The sequence below is a fragment of the Brassica oleracea genome, chromosome C4, assembly GCF_000695525.1.
Source record: "Brassica oleracea var. oleracea cultivar TO1000 chromosome C4, BOL, whole genome shotgun sequence".
Lineage (NCBI taxonomy): Eukaryota > Viridiplantae > Streptophyta > Magnoliopsida > Brassicales > Brassicaceae > Brassica > Brassica oleracea.
Window position 1 is genome coordinate 52,095,100 of NC_027751.1, and position 16,213 is coordinate 52,111,312.

The following is a 16,213-nucleotide window of genomic DNA, read 5'->3' on the forward strand; positions in this document are numbered from 1 at the left end:
AAAAAGTATTTGATAGTTTTTATTTTATTAATTTTAAATAAAAAGAAGATTTAGAAAATATTTTTTTTCCTTTTTAAAAAATCCTAGCAAAAGTAAACATACCTACTTAATAGTATTTAAAAAAAAAGATTTTGATAACGAGTATGATGTTAAAGCTATTAAATTTTTTTAAAAAAATCAAAACTTAGGATATTGTCGTGATTGGTATTTATGTGTTTGGTTATACGAGAATCAAACACATGTTTGATATGCATTAGTTTATAATTCATTTAAATTAAAATGTTATTATGAAAATATATCATTAATCAATAATGAATCAAGAAAATTATTTAACATCAGATAAGTTTAATAAAACATTAAATTAGTACATAAGAAAGTATATAATGTTATCATTGCTTCTTGGCCTTATTTAACTTCTAAATTCATTTTTATTTCATTATAATTATTATTTTGGGTTCGATCCGGTTTAAATTTTTACGTTTGGATGTTTTTTCTAGCTCTTACAAATATTAACTGAAACTTATGTGTGTAAACGAGTTCTTAACTATAAAATAAATTTCACATAACATATGGAAAAACAATTTAAAAAAAATAAAATATTTTTTTTTAAATATTTTTTTATTAAATTAAAATATCAAATAAAGCCCGTTGCAACGCACGGATCCAAATATAGTATAAAATAAGTAGGAATCAGTTAGTAATCTTTTAAAAAAAAACCAGTTAGTAAACGTTATGCCCTTAAGTTTTTTTATGCATTTGTATTTTTTTTTTAATTTTTAAACATATTCCATGTGTCAAAATTGTATTGGTAGAGTGACTTGTGCTTTAATATATAGGGGATTGTATTTGGTTTAGTAAAGCTTGTATTTTGTACGTTTGAGAGAGATTAATAATAAAAACAAATCCCTTTGGTATCTTCTTCCTCCTGAAGCTTTCTCTCCACTAACGGACACTAAAACATCTTTTTGTTTAAAGAATAAAGAAAAATTTTAAAATATATTTTAATCATTTAAAATCTTTATAGTTCTAACATATGTTTTTTTTGTCAACTATAGTTCTAACATATTTTTTTGGGGGTTTTTGAGCTAATGGTTTCGTCAACTATTTTGAGCTATTTATTAAAGAAAAAATAAATAAAGAAAGGAAGGTTCTGTTTTTTTTTTTATGATAAAGGAGCACAGATCCATTCAAAGAAACTCCTTTGACGTTTTCTCACCCACCCAAATCTCATAACCTCCTCTCTGAAATACTGTTACTAATCTGTTCCTTTTGGTCGGAAATCCAAAAAAAACGAAGGAAACATATGGCAACTCCTGCCATGAAGATCGTGTTCGGTCTATTGACATTTGTCACTATCGGAATGATCATAGGTACTCTCTCTCTATTTATAGCCGAGGCTATAAAGCTATAATTTGATGTCACCTCTCGATCTTTAAAGCGCATATATATCCCTTTATTTGTCATTACCGTGACTCTAGTTCTAAATCTGTTCTGTTTCTTTTTTTTTTTTTAATTCGGAGACTTGACTATGACATTGACTTTTTATGAGGAACTGAAACGGCACTTTTGGTAACTCATGTAGTTTGTGTTTCTTGTTTTTTGTTTTCCCCTGGAATCTGCAGGTGCCTTATTACAATTGGCCTTTATCAACAGACTGGAAGATTCGTACGGTAACTACCTCTTTCTTCCTTTTTTAGAATATGTTTTATTTTGTAGTTTTGAATGTCTTTTGATTCTTTGTGATGTTATGTTGCTTGTTGTTGTGGTGTCCTTTGATTTTCTCAGTTGCTTCTTGTTTCAGGAAATGGATTACCATCCTTAAGAGGGCTTCGGGGACAGAGCTCCCGACATCTCCGAGGTTCGTATAATTCATTTTCTAGCCCCAAACGATGCTTGCTTGCATATAGGTTAACACAATACATAACATTCTGACTATCATAATCTTAGCTTTAGGACAAGACTATTCTTGGAAAGATTAATTTAAGGATTATATGGAAATTATAGCGACAACTCATATATTTTCAGATGTTTCCCGGTGGGCAAATGACAAAGATGCAGAAGCTTTGCGGCTTGGCTATGTAAGTCTTATCATATCCATTCTGTAAATTCAAGGTCTGTTCTTAATGTTGATTTGGTTTAGTGCAGGTCAAGCCTGAAGTAGTTAGTTGGTCCCCTCGAATTATTGTGCTTCATAACTTCCTCAGCTCAGAGGTAATCTACACCGCCCCTTATATATATTAGGGCACCTGCAATGGTTGACCTAAAAAGCTCGATTTCCAATGTTAAATTTTAATTATTTTATTAGTTTTTCTTTACTTTTTCGTTTAATTAAAAAAAAAAAATTAAAAACGAATCAATCGTGGGCCGCCACGTATCGTGGGGCCCACGACACAGTAACGAAAAGCACCTAGGATCAATCCTTATGTTAGGATTTTTCGGATTGATCCTTGCAAAATTTGTGCCCCACACCAATATTTTAAAATTTCTTTTTTATGGGTTCGAGCTAAGGATTCCTTGTTGCACATGCTCTTAGTGTTTAGTTCATTGAGTTAAACTTGGTGGCAATGAGTTAGAATGATCTGTTACTTCTATACAACATGTTATCATATTTCTAGAGGAACATATTCAAAGTATGTTAGGCCTTAGATGGAACCTTTTTATTATCATTGTTCTAATTGCATTACCATAAGAGTTAGCAAAAACGGCTTTTATCATTTGGTTTTGCCTTTTAAACAAGTTTCTTATTGTTCTCCTTATTTGTATATCTTCAGGAATGTGAACACCTCAAAGCTATCGCCAGGCCTCGCCTTCAGGTTTCCACTGTCGTTGATGTTAAAACCGGAAAGGTACTGCGAAATTCATATTCACACTCTAGAGATTCCACTGTTCCACTATACTCTAGATAAGCATTCAAAATCTTATACATTCTCTTATTACTTTCATCTTGCTTAGGGAGTTAAAAGTGACGTGAGGACAAGCTCGGGAATGTTTCTAACTCACGTAGAAAGAAGTTATCCAATTATTCAGGTAGGTCATTGGCTCTCTAATGTTTTCAGAAGTTATGTCATTTGAATTTGATAAATTATATTCCTTTTCTTTTGCTATCAGGCAATTGAAAAGAGAATCTCAGTCTTTTCTCAAGTACCAGCTGAGAATGGAGAACTCATTCAAGTCCTAAGGTGCGTGCACAATTGCAATCTTACTACTCTTAAGTCAAAGCAAATGTTGTTTTCTTGATTTGATGAATCAAAATCTGCTGCAGTGCAGATATGAACCAAACCAGTTTTACAGACCGCATCACGATTACTTTTCTGACACTGTAAGTCTCTGGTTCTATTTCATTTCTATATCTTGCTCATGGTTCTGATCTTCTTCTTCTTTATCGTCTTAGAACAATTAGTTTCTTGAGTAAGTTATCTTGTGTGTACATCATATCTCTGTCTTATGCTTTCCACACAGTTCAATCTGAGGCGTGGCGGTCAGCGCGTAGCAACAATGCTAATGTACTTAACAGATGATGTTGAAGGAGGAGAAACTTATTTCCCTTTGGTATAGCTTCTTCTTCCTCTTGTGTAGGTTCTCTTTATAACACATTTGTTTCTTCTCTGTTATGAAACCAATGTGTATATCTTTTTATCTCTTTTCAAATGCAGGCTGGTGATGGTGAATGCACATGTGGAGGCAAAATCATGAAAGGCATTTCTGTGAAACCCACCAAAGGAGACGCAGTTCTCTTCTGGAGCATGGTTTGTTTCTTCAGTCTCTTTATTGACACAGACATGAATCATGTGGACTGCTTTGTGTTTCATATTGCCTTGTATCTTGTGTTATTCAGGGGCTTGATGGACAGTCAGATCCAAAAAGCATACATGGAGGATGTGAAGTTCTGTCTGGAGAGAAATGGTCAGCTACTAAATGGATGAGACAAAAAGCTACTTCTTGAGGGACTTGAAAACTTATAAACTAAAGGAACCACAGTGACTTTATATTGAAAATGTCATAGAATCTAAGATTTTTGATATACCTCTTTTTGGCCCTTGAATTTTATAATCTATCATTTACATACATATTGGGTTTGGAGGTGTAATCACTTGTCACCCAACAGCAACAAATCTTTGGTTACTATTCCATTGTCACATAGACATTGATAGGCTTACCTACGTGTCTGTGTATGAAGAAAGCAAACCTTAAAAATAGATACAAAACATATATTAGAAAACTATTTAAGAAACTAATATATGAAGTCCTAAACCTAGTGCTGAGTAGGGTTGGATATGCCTGCTTGATCCGTCTCGCGGCGGGTTGCAATTCTTTTTCTCAACAAATCTAATCCGTATATAAAATTTAGTAACGTTTTTAAAACTGGATTGGAAGCTGAACTGAATATTTATTTCTTATATTATCGAATTATCACAATTTAACATTGTTTTAATTTGGGATTAAATATCTAACTTTACTATAAATTTCTACTTTTGCTACAACTTTTTCAATACTATTATTAATATGATAAGTAATAATATATTTTAATAATATTATTAATATGATAAGAAATCATATATTTAATAGTTGCTTATTAATTTTGAGTTTTATATTTTATATTATGCATGGGTATTTTACCTGGATCCGTAAACGAAACCAAACCTGATCTGAAAAACCCGAACCAAAAACCAATTAAAAAAAAAATACTCTAATAGATATTGAGTTAGGAGAGTTTGGATATCCGAACCTGAATGGATATCCGAAGTTAACCGAACTTATGTATACTTAATCTTATATTTTTAGTTAGGAGAGTTTGGATATTGATGTTACACAGGGTTCAAGATCAGATAATATACATATAATTACAGATAAACTGATTTGTTACCCACTTAAAATGCATGCATTAACAAAAGTTGCATCCAAATTGTCAAAATTTTATAATATTTTTACAAAATTATAGAAAAATTTGAAAATTTTAGTAATAAAATTATATAATTACAAAATAGAATTACATTAACATTATAAACTTTATAAAGTTTACTTAAAATATAAATCAACATTAAATGTAATGTATGAGTTATTACCATATTTTAAATTTTTTACCAAAAATATAAATCAAATATTAAATGTAATTGTCTATGTCATATTTACTCATAAGCCATATCATCAATTTTTATTAGTCATGTCACATTTTTTGTGAAAGTGATTGTAAGTAGAGAGAAATGTTGCAAATCAATTCTCAAATAATGTCTATGGGATTTAAATACAATTTTGTTTTTTTCGCCCAATAGTTTATTTTCTATGAACTTTTTCAAAGAAAGTTCTTTACTTTCTTATTTTGTTAATGTATTTCTATTTTATAACAAGGGCAGTGTAATTCCACAAAGATTTGACTATTGCCTTCTATAATGTTTGTATCATTGAATTCAGAGTTGACAAAAAAAATATATTTATTTTAGTACTTCACAATCAAAAAGGAATAAACCAGAGGAAAGCAAGTGTGAAATTAAACAAGAACATTTTATGAGGCTAGAGATCAAGCAATAAGGATAAATCGACATAAAATGAGTCTCAATGTATCTAGTTACTTTATAACGATATGAATCTGAAAAAGAACTCATCATTAATTTTTGATGGTTGAGAGTAAGGTAATGACATTGTCATCAGTGCGAAGTTTGTAAGTTGATCACACATGGTTTTTAGAGTTTGCGGGTGAAGTGCCTTCCATGCATGAATATAATATACTTTTTAACTTTAGCATTTGATTGGGTTCCATTAATTTCTAATCTTTTGAAAAGAATGAATGTATATAATATACTTCATATATAAAATATCTGCTTAACGTCGCAGTTATCAGAAACCGTTCTTGTTTTGGCGTTAAAGTGAAGACAAACTGTTTTTTTGCGTGGGGGTTTCTTTGCGTATGTCAACTCCTTTGCATCACACTCTCAAATAAGAGTTCATACAACCCGAAAATGATTTATTACATCTAAGCATACTGCGCCGGAACTGCCACAAAAACATGAGAAGCATATATAGTTTTAGATAGATCAAAGTCGCTCTTGTAATGCAATGCAATGAAGAAGAAAGTGGTATGGTTTTGTGAGACTTACGATTCATCAACGTTGGGGTGATAGATCTTGTTAACGAAACCAACAGAAGGAGATTTGTAAGGATAAGCTTCAGGAAGTTCGACTTTGAACCCCGACGTTGGTGGTCGAGTGGTGTGAGGCGGCTCGCAATGGTCCTAATGGCCACGAGTTCGAACCTCCCCCTCAAATTTACCTCTACGCCGGGCCACGCGGATATGAGCCTATGCTTTAGGGCCCATTTGAAAACCCGGAGAGAGGGTCCATCCGTGGGCTGCACCTCCCCTTGGAGATTAGTCTGGGCCTCGGCCTGGTATACCCCTAGGTTAAAAAAAAAAAAAAAAGTTCGACTTTGATCTTCCATACACCTCCCTCATAAAGACCTTCACACACACAATATTATGGCGTTATAAGAAACCGTTCTTGTTTTGGCGTTAAAGTGAAGACAAACTGTTTTTTGCCTTCTTTGCATGGGGGTCTATGTCAACTCCTTTGCATCACACTCTCAAATAAGAGTTCATACAACCCGAAAATGATTTATTACATCTAAGCATACTGCGCCGGAACTGCCACAAAAACATGAGAAGCATATATAGTTTTAGATAGATCAAAGTCGCTCTTGTAATGCAATGCAATGAAGAAGAAAGTGGTATGGTTTTGTGAGACTTACGATTCATCAACGTTGGGGTGATAGATCTTGTTAACGAAACCAACAGAAGGAGATTTGTAAGGATAAGCTTCAGGAAGTTCGACTTTGAAACCCGACGTTGGTGGTCGAGTGGTGTGAGGCGGCTCGCAATGGTCCTAATGGCCACGAGTTCGAACCTCCCCCTCAAATTTACCTCTACGCCGGGCCACGCGGATATGAGCCTATGCTTTAGGGCCCATTTGAAAACCCGGAGAGAGGGTCCATCCGTGGGCTGCACCTCCCCTTGGAGATTAGTCTGGGCCTCGGCCTGGTATACCCCTAGGTTAAAAAAAAAAAAAAAAAGTTCGACTTTGATCTTCCATACACCTCCCTCATAAAGACCTTCACACACACAATATTATGGCGTTATAAGAAACCGTTCTTGTTTTGGCGTTAAAGTGAAGACAAACTGTTTTTTTGCGTGGGGGTTTCTTTGCGTATGTCAACTCCTTTGCATCACACTCTCAAATAAGAGTTCAGACAACCCGTCTCTATATTATCCAAACAAGACGTAGCCCAAATCATTTTCTTGCTGTTCGTGGTAACATCTCTTTGTACCAGTTTTATTTTAAGAAGTTGGTTGGTTTAAACTTACAGAAAGAGAGATGCATTATTTTATAACAAGAATGATTAATTACATAGCTATAAAACAAGTTTGTATTTCATCTTTGTTACATTTTCTTAATAATCAGAAACATGAATGTAGAGCAAGAATGACCAAATGTCAACGACCAACTTTATCCACTATGGTTTAGACCAAAAGTAAAACGCATACTATGTACACTAATTTAATAAGAAGCTAAAGGGTAATTGCGTGTGTTGGTAATTAATAAACACGAGATACAAAGAAAAAAATTCCATAGGGAAATGAAGCGAACAAAAATTCATTACTTTTGCTCTTCCCTTCACCACCACCGCGCGGATGATCACAAGGATTCAATCGCCACACCTCTCACTTTGGGTCTTATCCCCAGCCACCTACGCTCTCCTGCTTTCCTCAGCTTCCACTCCATAAGACGGGTTTGACACTATCTATACCTATTGTAGCACGGCATCTGGCGTTGATACCACCTTGTGTCCCCTGATGAAGAAGAAGAAGAAGCAGCTCGGGCTCTGCATAGCGCCACAAGGGCCGACATTGGGAGTCACCTGGAGCTGATTGTTACAAGCCTGATATATGCGAAATTGAAGAAGCTTGAATCCAAGTTATTTGAGAGAGAGAGAGAGAGAGATGAGAAGACGCGGCTCTGATCGAAGAAGAGAGATGATTGGACTAAAAGGGTTCGGGTTCCTAAACCATGAAGGAAGAAAAGAAGCTTTGTAATAACCGGTTCAGATCTTCCGGTCCGACCGTAACTAAGAAAAATGATCCATGTTTTATCATCGTCACTTGCTGCTATCATTTATAACAGAAGAAGCGCTATAAATAAAAATGACTCTAGTCTCATGAATTTGGCTTTCAGTATTGAATAGGCTGGTCTCAATTTAAAAAAACACAGAGGCAAGTTTCTCAGATATTGATATCACCAAGGGCTAATGGTCTGAAATCTAACGTACCTCCCGCAGCAATCGAACCGAATACGACACTGCCCACCGCCTTTTCTTCTGAAGGGAGGCTATGGACACCACCACAATTTCGCCGACGGGTCGTTGTCAACAAATATTTTCTTCTTTCGCATTTTGGTGGGCCCACTCTAGCTCACGCGCAAGCTAGGGTAGTTTTGGCAATATACATAAATATGGCTCTCATATCGTAGCCTAAGACATGATATGGTTAGAAGCTTAGTGTCAGTTTTTGATACCAATTTTGTTAGTTTCTTCTTCAGCTTCTTGAAGTGGTTGGCGATCAGATTAACAATGGTTGTAACAAAGATGGTAACGCAAAAAGGAATCCTAGATACAATATAGCATCATAAAGAAACACTCAAATAAAAACCGTGAGGCCCATTGCAAATACACATACAGTAAGTACGTACTAAACAGCTAGTAACACGATTAAACTTTAGAAAAAAAAGTGCGTTCAGAAAAGTAAAAAAAAAAAGCGTTCAGAAAAGCAGAAACATAAGACTCGAACAAGAAAAATAAACGATAGGTCCATAGGACTAGGCTCTGATATCACTTCTTCAGTCACAACCAGCTATATCTTCAACAGTTTGATCTCTGGGAAAGAAGAAATGAAAAAAAACATAGTGATGTGTCTCCGTTGTAAAATTTATTAGAAACTTATCATTAAGAAAAAAACTTACCTCTAGCGAGCTTCTCTCTCTCTCTTCAAATTGCTCATAAATAACCTTCAACTGCTTTTTGCCAAAATGGTTAGAAAAATATATTGATTAAGAAAAGAGAGAGAGAGAGAGAGTGCTTACTACAGAGATATGTTTTTGACTCGAGAGATGCTTCATGAATTTATCCAGGCGTTTGCACTTGAAGTAGCACAGTTTGCAATAAAACGTTCTGGTAGATCCAACCACGCTTTCAATACTTCCACTGCACTCTGAAACTAATAGCTTTAAGAGATTAGTTTGCTGGTTACCTATACTATAATTTAGTAACTGATTTGGTGTGTAAGTCTTTCCATAGTTTTAGGTTTTATGCTTATTTGTCAATATTTTCAATTATTAGTTTTAATATCTTTTTAATTCAGTTATTAATTTATATATATAAATATATATATATATATATGGAAGTGGATGGAAGAGAGGTAAAAAAAAAAAAAACACCTGCAAGTAAGCGATCCCAGAGCCACTCGGCAGAAGTGAGCATGATTGACATTTCCCGAGGCCTAAAAGAATAAGCCCAAAACAGGTTGTATTTCTGTTGTTGTTGTAGCAGGGCAAGTATATCTCCAAGGAAATCTACAGGCTCATCCGATATGAGCATAATTATAGCCGGAGCAGGATTGTCATCTTGCCAATCCATCAAATCATCATACATGAGTGAGAATATTTTTTCTGTTGTTTCAAGAAAACAAAGGGTATAAGCAAGGGATAGTTGCTAATTTATTTTTAATTTTTTTTCATTCCAAATGGACCTAACCCGGAATGACATGTGCAACATCGATTCCAGTGGTAGAGAGGGCTTGAAGGTGGACATCAGAGGTTTGTTTATGGTCACCATAGGCAGTGATGGAGACAGGACCAGAGTAGCCTAGTTTCTTGAACGCTCCTTCCAAACTGGGACGGACCCGACGAGGATCATAACCGCCTGGAATAGGACAGTCAAACATGTCCCAAAACACATGGATTTTAGCTGTCGCATTTTCAGGCGTCGCAGCGTAGTTCTTCCCCCAGTTGAACGTTACAGATAGGAGTTGTGTAGGCTGAGGGTATAAAACCTCCTGTAGTTTAGACAATATTTTTGAACTCTTAGACTGATTTTTTTTTTTTTGGAATAATTAAACAGAGAGAGAAAGGATACGATGTTTACATTGTGGGCATGATTTTCAGTGAAGAAATGCTCTTTGAAACTTTTCACGCTTTTGTAATCCAAAGAGCAAGATTTGCAATGAAACCCACTATAGATAATTCACCCGCAGTGTCTGCGCTTGTCGACGTCGTCGTCCCAAGTAGTAATTTTTCCCAGAGCCACACTTCGCGAGTGGCCAGGTACAATTCTGCGCGAGGTTTGACTGAATAAGCCAGAAAAAGGTCATAACGCGTGCGTTGTTGAAGCCGGGCCAGATCCAACTGGAAGACATCTAGTATCTGATTGGTTATGATCATCATTGTAGCCGGAGGAAGATTATCCTCTCGCCATTTCACCATATCATTGTACATGAGCGCGCACGTGCTTTCTGTTTCATTAAGAAGAAAAGACATATTCACTATAGATAAACAAGATCTAACTACAAACTATTTTATATATATATAACAACAACTAATTGGACTAACCAGATCTGATATGCACCACCGCGACTCCAGTGGAAGAGAGGGCTTGTAGCAGGTGGTCAGGGGTTCGTTTTTGGTCTCCATAGGCTTTGATGGAGACAGGACCAGAGTAGCCTAGTTCTCTGAACCCACCTTCTATACTCGGACGGACACGATGAGCATCAATACCCTCTGTAACCGGACAGTCCTTCATGTCCCACCACACCGCTATTTTGCCTGTCTTCGCCGCCGCATCGTCCCCGCTCATCCTCTCTCTCTCTCTCTCAACCTTTTAACAAAACACAGATCTCCTCTTTCCAGTTACCACCACACCTTGTCCTAGGGTTTTCTTTTCTTTTTCATATATATATATACATGCGTGCTATTGGGGCTAACCTAAAGCCGTTTATGCTATGGGCTTCCCCAACAGGTTTTTTTTTTTCTTCTTCTTCCTCTTTATCTTCACTTTACCAGCATTTATTAGTCATTTTGAATAAGTTATTTTTAGTTCAAACTAGGGTCGGCATGTCAGCAAATAAATGAGATAATATGAATATATTTTAAATTTGGATGAAATTTTTAACTTTTTCATTAAAATTTTTAACTTTTTCATGAATTTGATAGATTTTTTATACATTCCTTCTTGAATTTTATAATTTAAACAATTCAAAAAGATAGCCAATTTATTATCTTTTTAAAACAATAAATAAACAAGTAGCATTAAAAATAATATTTTTATTTTACTGTTTAATATTTATAATAACATGCTAGTTTATATATATTTTTTTTGTTTTTTCAATTTCACTTCAACAATAATGTAGAAAATAATGAATTCTGCAACTGTTTGTATGCGTATTGGTTTATTACTTGTGTAGAACGTTGTTGGGCTCTGTTGTTTGTTACAGTCTCATTTTCAAGCTTCAAACTCTGTGTGGCTCCATTTACTATTCCCTCTTTCAAAGTCTAATACCATTCTTGATTTGATCTCATTCATTTTTTTTAAAAAAAACTCCCTTAAAACTGTTGGAACTGTAGGTTGTTACAGAGGAAAATGTCATATTGGCTTCTTTGTCTCTTTTTAGAAAAACCATATAAATTTCAAATCCTGCAACTGCCATATATCTACTAGAGAATGATCTTTCTTTAAATATCAATTCAATCTTCCAGTAAAACAAAAACGTGGCTCCATGATAAAAGAAAAAGAAAAACGTTTGATTGAAAAAGAAAACACTTGACTAACATTCATAATTTATCAACATTGGACTGGTCAGCTTTCGCGACAGAGATCGAGGTGTTCCAAAGGTTACAGGATGACTTCGAGGATGTGAGACTCGCTCATATTCCTCGAAATCAGAATGGCCGGGCAGACGGGTTACCAAAAAAATACACCTCAATAAAATTGAAAAAATTATTTCTTCTTAATGATATCACTGTTCAGAGTAATTTATGTTGTTAAGTTGGGTTAAAAATGATCATATTTAAAAGTTTTGTGGTTAGTACAACACTGATTTTTAATTTTAATGTATGTAACTTCTGTGGTTTATATTTATATTTGATTTAAGCTTTAACATCTTAATTTATTCATAAATAATAGTTAAATTTTGTTTTTACCCTGCAACATTATAATAGGAAAGATTATTATTTCTTTTTTATATCATCCATACTAAATTATAGATATTTTCTTAGTGATTTCATAGTGGCCAATTATAGTTTAAATCAGTCTTTCAACTTTTTTAAGAGAACATTCTCAATCTGAAGAAATATAATCATGCTAACGCGTTAACAGTTCAGTTCACTTTACCATGTATTTATTATTCATTTTGAATAAGTTATTTTTAGTTCAAACTAGGATCGGCATGTCAGCAAATAAATGAGATAATATGAATATATTTTAAATTTTGATGAAATTTTTAACCTTTTCATTAAAATTTTCACTATTTTTACTACCAATTTTACTAAAATAATTGAGTCTTATCGTTAAACCTTTCCGTATAGTCTTAAATTAAGCTCTGTAAGAATAGTCTTGTCCTAAAGGCTAAGATTCTTATAGTCAGAAGTGTTAAACCTATCTGCAAGCATCAATGTGGCTAGAAAATGAACTATACGAACCTCGGAGAAAACGGGAGCTCTGTCCCCGAAGCCTTCTTAGAGATGGTAATGCATTTCCTGAAACAAGAAGATCAAGAAGCTACTGAGAAATCAAAGGACACCACAACAAATAACAACAGACCATCACAAAGATTCACTACATTTTAGTGTTTCCACTGCAACCCCTTACAGAAGAGCTCACGTCATCTCCAGCTAAATCTCATCAAGAACAGGACAGACATTGCTAAGAATCAAAGACATTCAAACTACAAAATAAAACATGTAACACGAAAACGTACCAGAATGGGAAGAAAGATGAGTTATCATTCGAATCTTCCAATCTGTTGATAAAGGCCAATTGTAACAAGGCACCTGTAGATTCCAGGAAAAAAAAACAAAATCTCCATGAGTTCCTTTCTCAATGTACTTTCTAACGATATGAACCTGAAAAAGGAACTCATTATTATTTTTGATGGATGGGAGTAAGGTGATTACGTTGTCATCAGTGTGGAGTTTGTAAGTTGATCACATATGGTTTTTAGAGTTTTGGGATGAAGCTGGTGTGCCTTCCATGCATGAATATAAATATATTTTTTTAACTTTAGCATTTCATTAGATTCCATTAATTTCTAAATTTTTGAAAAGAATGAACGTATATAATATACTTCATGTAGAAATTCTCTGCTTAACGTCGCAGTTATCAGAACCCGTCCTTGTTTTGGCGTTAAGTGAAGACAAACTGTTTGCTTTCTTTGCATGCATGGGGTCTTCTTTCGTCAACTCATAAACAAATTCTCACGGTTTTAGAGTTTTTTTTTTAAAATTGAAGATTAAGAAAAATAAATAGAAAAGCTTAAAATGTGATGTATAAAATTAAATGATATTATTTGAAAGTTGCAAGATTAATTATAACATGTATATAAATTGGTTTGATTTCAAAGAGTTGGAAACTTAAACCCTATAGTAAAAGAGAAACATTATAACATTTTAATTATGACAAGTGTCATCTCTAGAATGCTTTTTAAAATCTTATTAGTCGACTAAACATATATTATATATTTTTTATTAAACTAACCGTGACGTTAATCAACAATCTACAATTATTATTTTTCTTATTTTCCTTAAATAGAAGCTATGGAATTACCAAAACTGTTTGTCGGATTTATACTTGTTTAGTTGGCGTTTATATCAAATGGCCTCGGACTCGTCAACGTTTCTTGGTGTTCCCGTGTTAAGAGCACCATTAATGCAGTAGCTTAGGGGAGTGCTTAGTGATTTTCGGATTTAAAAAAAAAAGAAAAATAATGTATTAAGGGAAGTGACGGTGCTTAATTAAGCTGCACAATCGACAAGTTTGACAAAAAAAAAAGCGACGGTGCTTAATTATGCCTTCTTCTCTCCGAATCTCTCTCTCTCAACAGACATCTCTCTCTTGACGGACAACACCATTCAAACAAGGTGGCTTTGCAGCTTGTTGCCGTCGCATGTCCAGGTTCGTTGAACTTATTCAATTCTATAAACCTCGATTCCTTCTCCTTCTCCTACCCAACCAAACCCTCTCATCGTTCGTCTTCAGATCAGCCATAGAGGATGAGGTAATCGTTCTTATTTTCTTTATACAGCTATGTTTTCCGCCGGAGATTGTCAATGAGAACTTGGAAAAAAATCAAAACTTTGGTTCTTAATATTCGACCTCGGTTCAAGATCTGATGCTTTATATGTTAATCGATTCTCATGAAAGTTAGCTTATTGGTTTTGCTGCTTGCGTGTGGTGTGTTCAATATGGTAGAGTTAGATTAGGAATCAAAAGGCAAAACAGAGATGGAATCTTTGAATCCTAGAGACGTTTTTGTACATTGGAATCGCAAGGGAATAAAAGATGATGCTTTGAATTCGAAGTGTATCTCTGTTTCGAAATGGTAGAGTTAGATTAGGAATAAAAGATGATGCTTTGATGTGTGATTACCTCCTACCACATCGAGAAGTATGGTTGTTTAATCTTTTGCTTAAGATTCATAATAATGTATCTAAATGTTGGGATGATCTTTTTCTCTTTCTCTGTGAAAAAAAAAAGAAAACTTGAAGAAACCTCTTCCGTCGTCATGAATCTGTAATGGTAATGACTAAGCTTGACGACTGCATTATCAAGAATCTGAAGGTGAAATCAAGTTATCAACGAGAGGGAGGCGACATTGTTGCTAAATAAAGTAAGGGAAGGTGTATGAATCACTTGTTTCCTGTCTCTGAAGAAGCTTATGTTTGTGTTTCGGGTCAGAGTGGAGCATTGGGAGTGGAAGAATCACGGACTAGCGTTTGATCTCTCTGGTCTTCTCGATGTGGGACTGAACCGTTTGATGTAGTGTTGTGGTAAAAGCCCAAGATTAATCTTTTTGTTTTTGTTTTGTGGCCTGAGATGTGTATTAAAACATTGTCATGTGTCCTTTGTTTCACAGCAATACATGGACTAGAGCAATAATGGCACAGTACATGCCACTAGACAACCAACCCGAGGTTCCAAACCACGTGAATGATGAACGTGCCTGAGTGAGCGGAATGATGATCCATCTATTTATTCCTCGTTAAGGGCTCAAGGTGACATTTTCTTTTAACCGTTTTGGCCCTTGATGCCTCTGTATCTCTGTAACTCCTTTACTAAATAGTGTGTTTGCTGAAATTTGATGTCTTTTACTTTAAATGGCTTATACTTTTTTTACTTGAATGTCTTTTACTTATGTTCATGGGACTTATGTAATAGGGAAAACTTGATTTAGCTTTGGAGATTTAGAAAAGAAAGATGATAGAATCTAAAGTTCAGTTTGTTGGTTTTGTTTTTCAAGATTAGTCATCCTTGCAAACATCCGATACTTGTGAAAGTGGTTCTCTCTTTTAGTGCTTTAATTTGATAAATTTTATTTAAAATAAAACAATGTTTAATATTTTATTTTATTAAGCACCCTAAAATAAGCACTTTGCATTGAAGGTGCAAAATATAAAAGTTTCTTAATCAAATGCCTAACACATATTTAATACTAAAAAAATGATTAAGCACCCCATTAGGGGTGCTATGGATAATGTTGCTCTAATGATTTCCCCCTATCCATCGTATCTTTGTGTCCCACTTGACCGTGGTGGCTTTGTTATCATGTGTTTTAAACTTTTACTCCATTGTTTGAATGGAGAGGAAAGCTATCTAGAATAAATCATGCTTATGGTTATGCTTGTTTTCGCATGCAATTTTTATACATATATCTCAGGAATTCTACTAAAGAATTTTTGTTCGCTTCATTTTCCTATGGAATTTTCTTTCTTTGTATCTCGTGTTTATTACCAACACACGCAATTACCCTTTAGCTTCTTATTAAATTAGTGTACATAGTATGCGTTTTACTTTGGTCTAAGCCATAGTGGATAAAGTTGGTCGCTGACATTTGGTCATTCTTGCTCCACATTCATGTTTATGATTATTAAGAAAATGTAACAAAGATGAAATACAAACTTGTTTT

The 16,213-nt window shown here is 34.5% G+C and overlaps 1 protein-coding gene, 1 long non-coding RNA gene and 1 pseudogene across 2 annotated transcripts; 2 read left to right on the plus strand and 1 right to left on the minus strand.

Annotated features, from left to right (window-relative positions):
• The first annotated feature begins 1,231 nt into the window (after window positions 1-1,231).
• Window positions 1,232-4,120, plus strand: LOC106339922 (prolyl 4-hydroxylase 1-like). Its single transcript, XM_013778791.1, has 12 exons — window positions 1,232-1,370; window positions 1,623-1,670; window positions 1,802-1,858; window positions 2,026-2,078; window positions 2,146-2,211; window positions 2,772-2,846; window positions 2,953-3,027; window positions 3,109-3,179; window positions 3,268-3,319; window positions 3,460-3,549; window positions 3,654-3,746; window positions 3,836-4,120. Exons 1-12 carry the CDS (start codon window positions 1,304-1,306, stop codon window positions 3,941-3,943), a joined length of 855 nt encoding a protein of 284 aa, XP_013634245.1. The 5' UTR covers window positions 1,232-1,303; the 3' UTR covers window positions 3,944-4,120.
• A 3,674-nt stretch (window positions 4,121-7,794) lies between these two features.
• LOC106339207 lies at window positions 7,795-11,044 on the minus strand (annotated as a pseudogene).
• A 3,055-nt stretch (window positions 11,045-14,099) lies between these two features.
• On the plus strand, window positions 14,100-15,481 carry LOC106341054. Its single transcript, XR_001269559.1, has 4 exons — window positions 14,100-14,305; window positions 14,785-14,917; window positions 14,986-15,077; window positions 15,164-15,481. It is a non-coding gene; the product is annotated as an uncharacterized LOC106341054 (long non-coding RNA).
• The last annotated feature ends 732 nt before the right edge of the window (window positions 15,482-16,213 follow it).

Excerpts from the sequence above, each read along its gene's own strand:
- LOC106339922 (XM_013778791.1), top strand. The coding sequence starts at position 1,304 with ATGGCAACTCCTGCCATGAAGATCGTGTTCGGTCTATTGACATTTGTC. Across the intron at positions 3,028-3,108 it reads GAAGTTATCCAATTATTCAG|GCAATTGAAAAGAGAATCTC; the intron begins GTAGGTCATTGG and ends TTTTGCTATCAG. Across the intron at positions 3,747-3,835 it reads CAGTTCTCTTCTGGAGCATG|GGGCTTGATGGACAGTCAGA; the intron begins GTTTGTTTCTTC and ends TGTGTTATTCAG.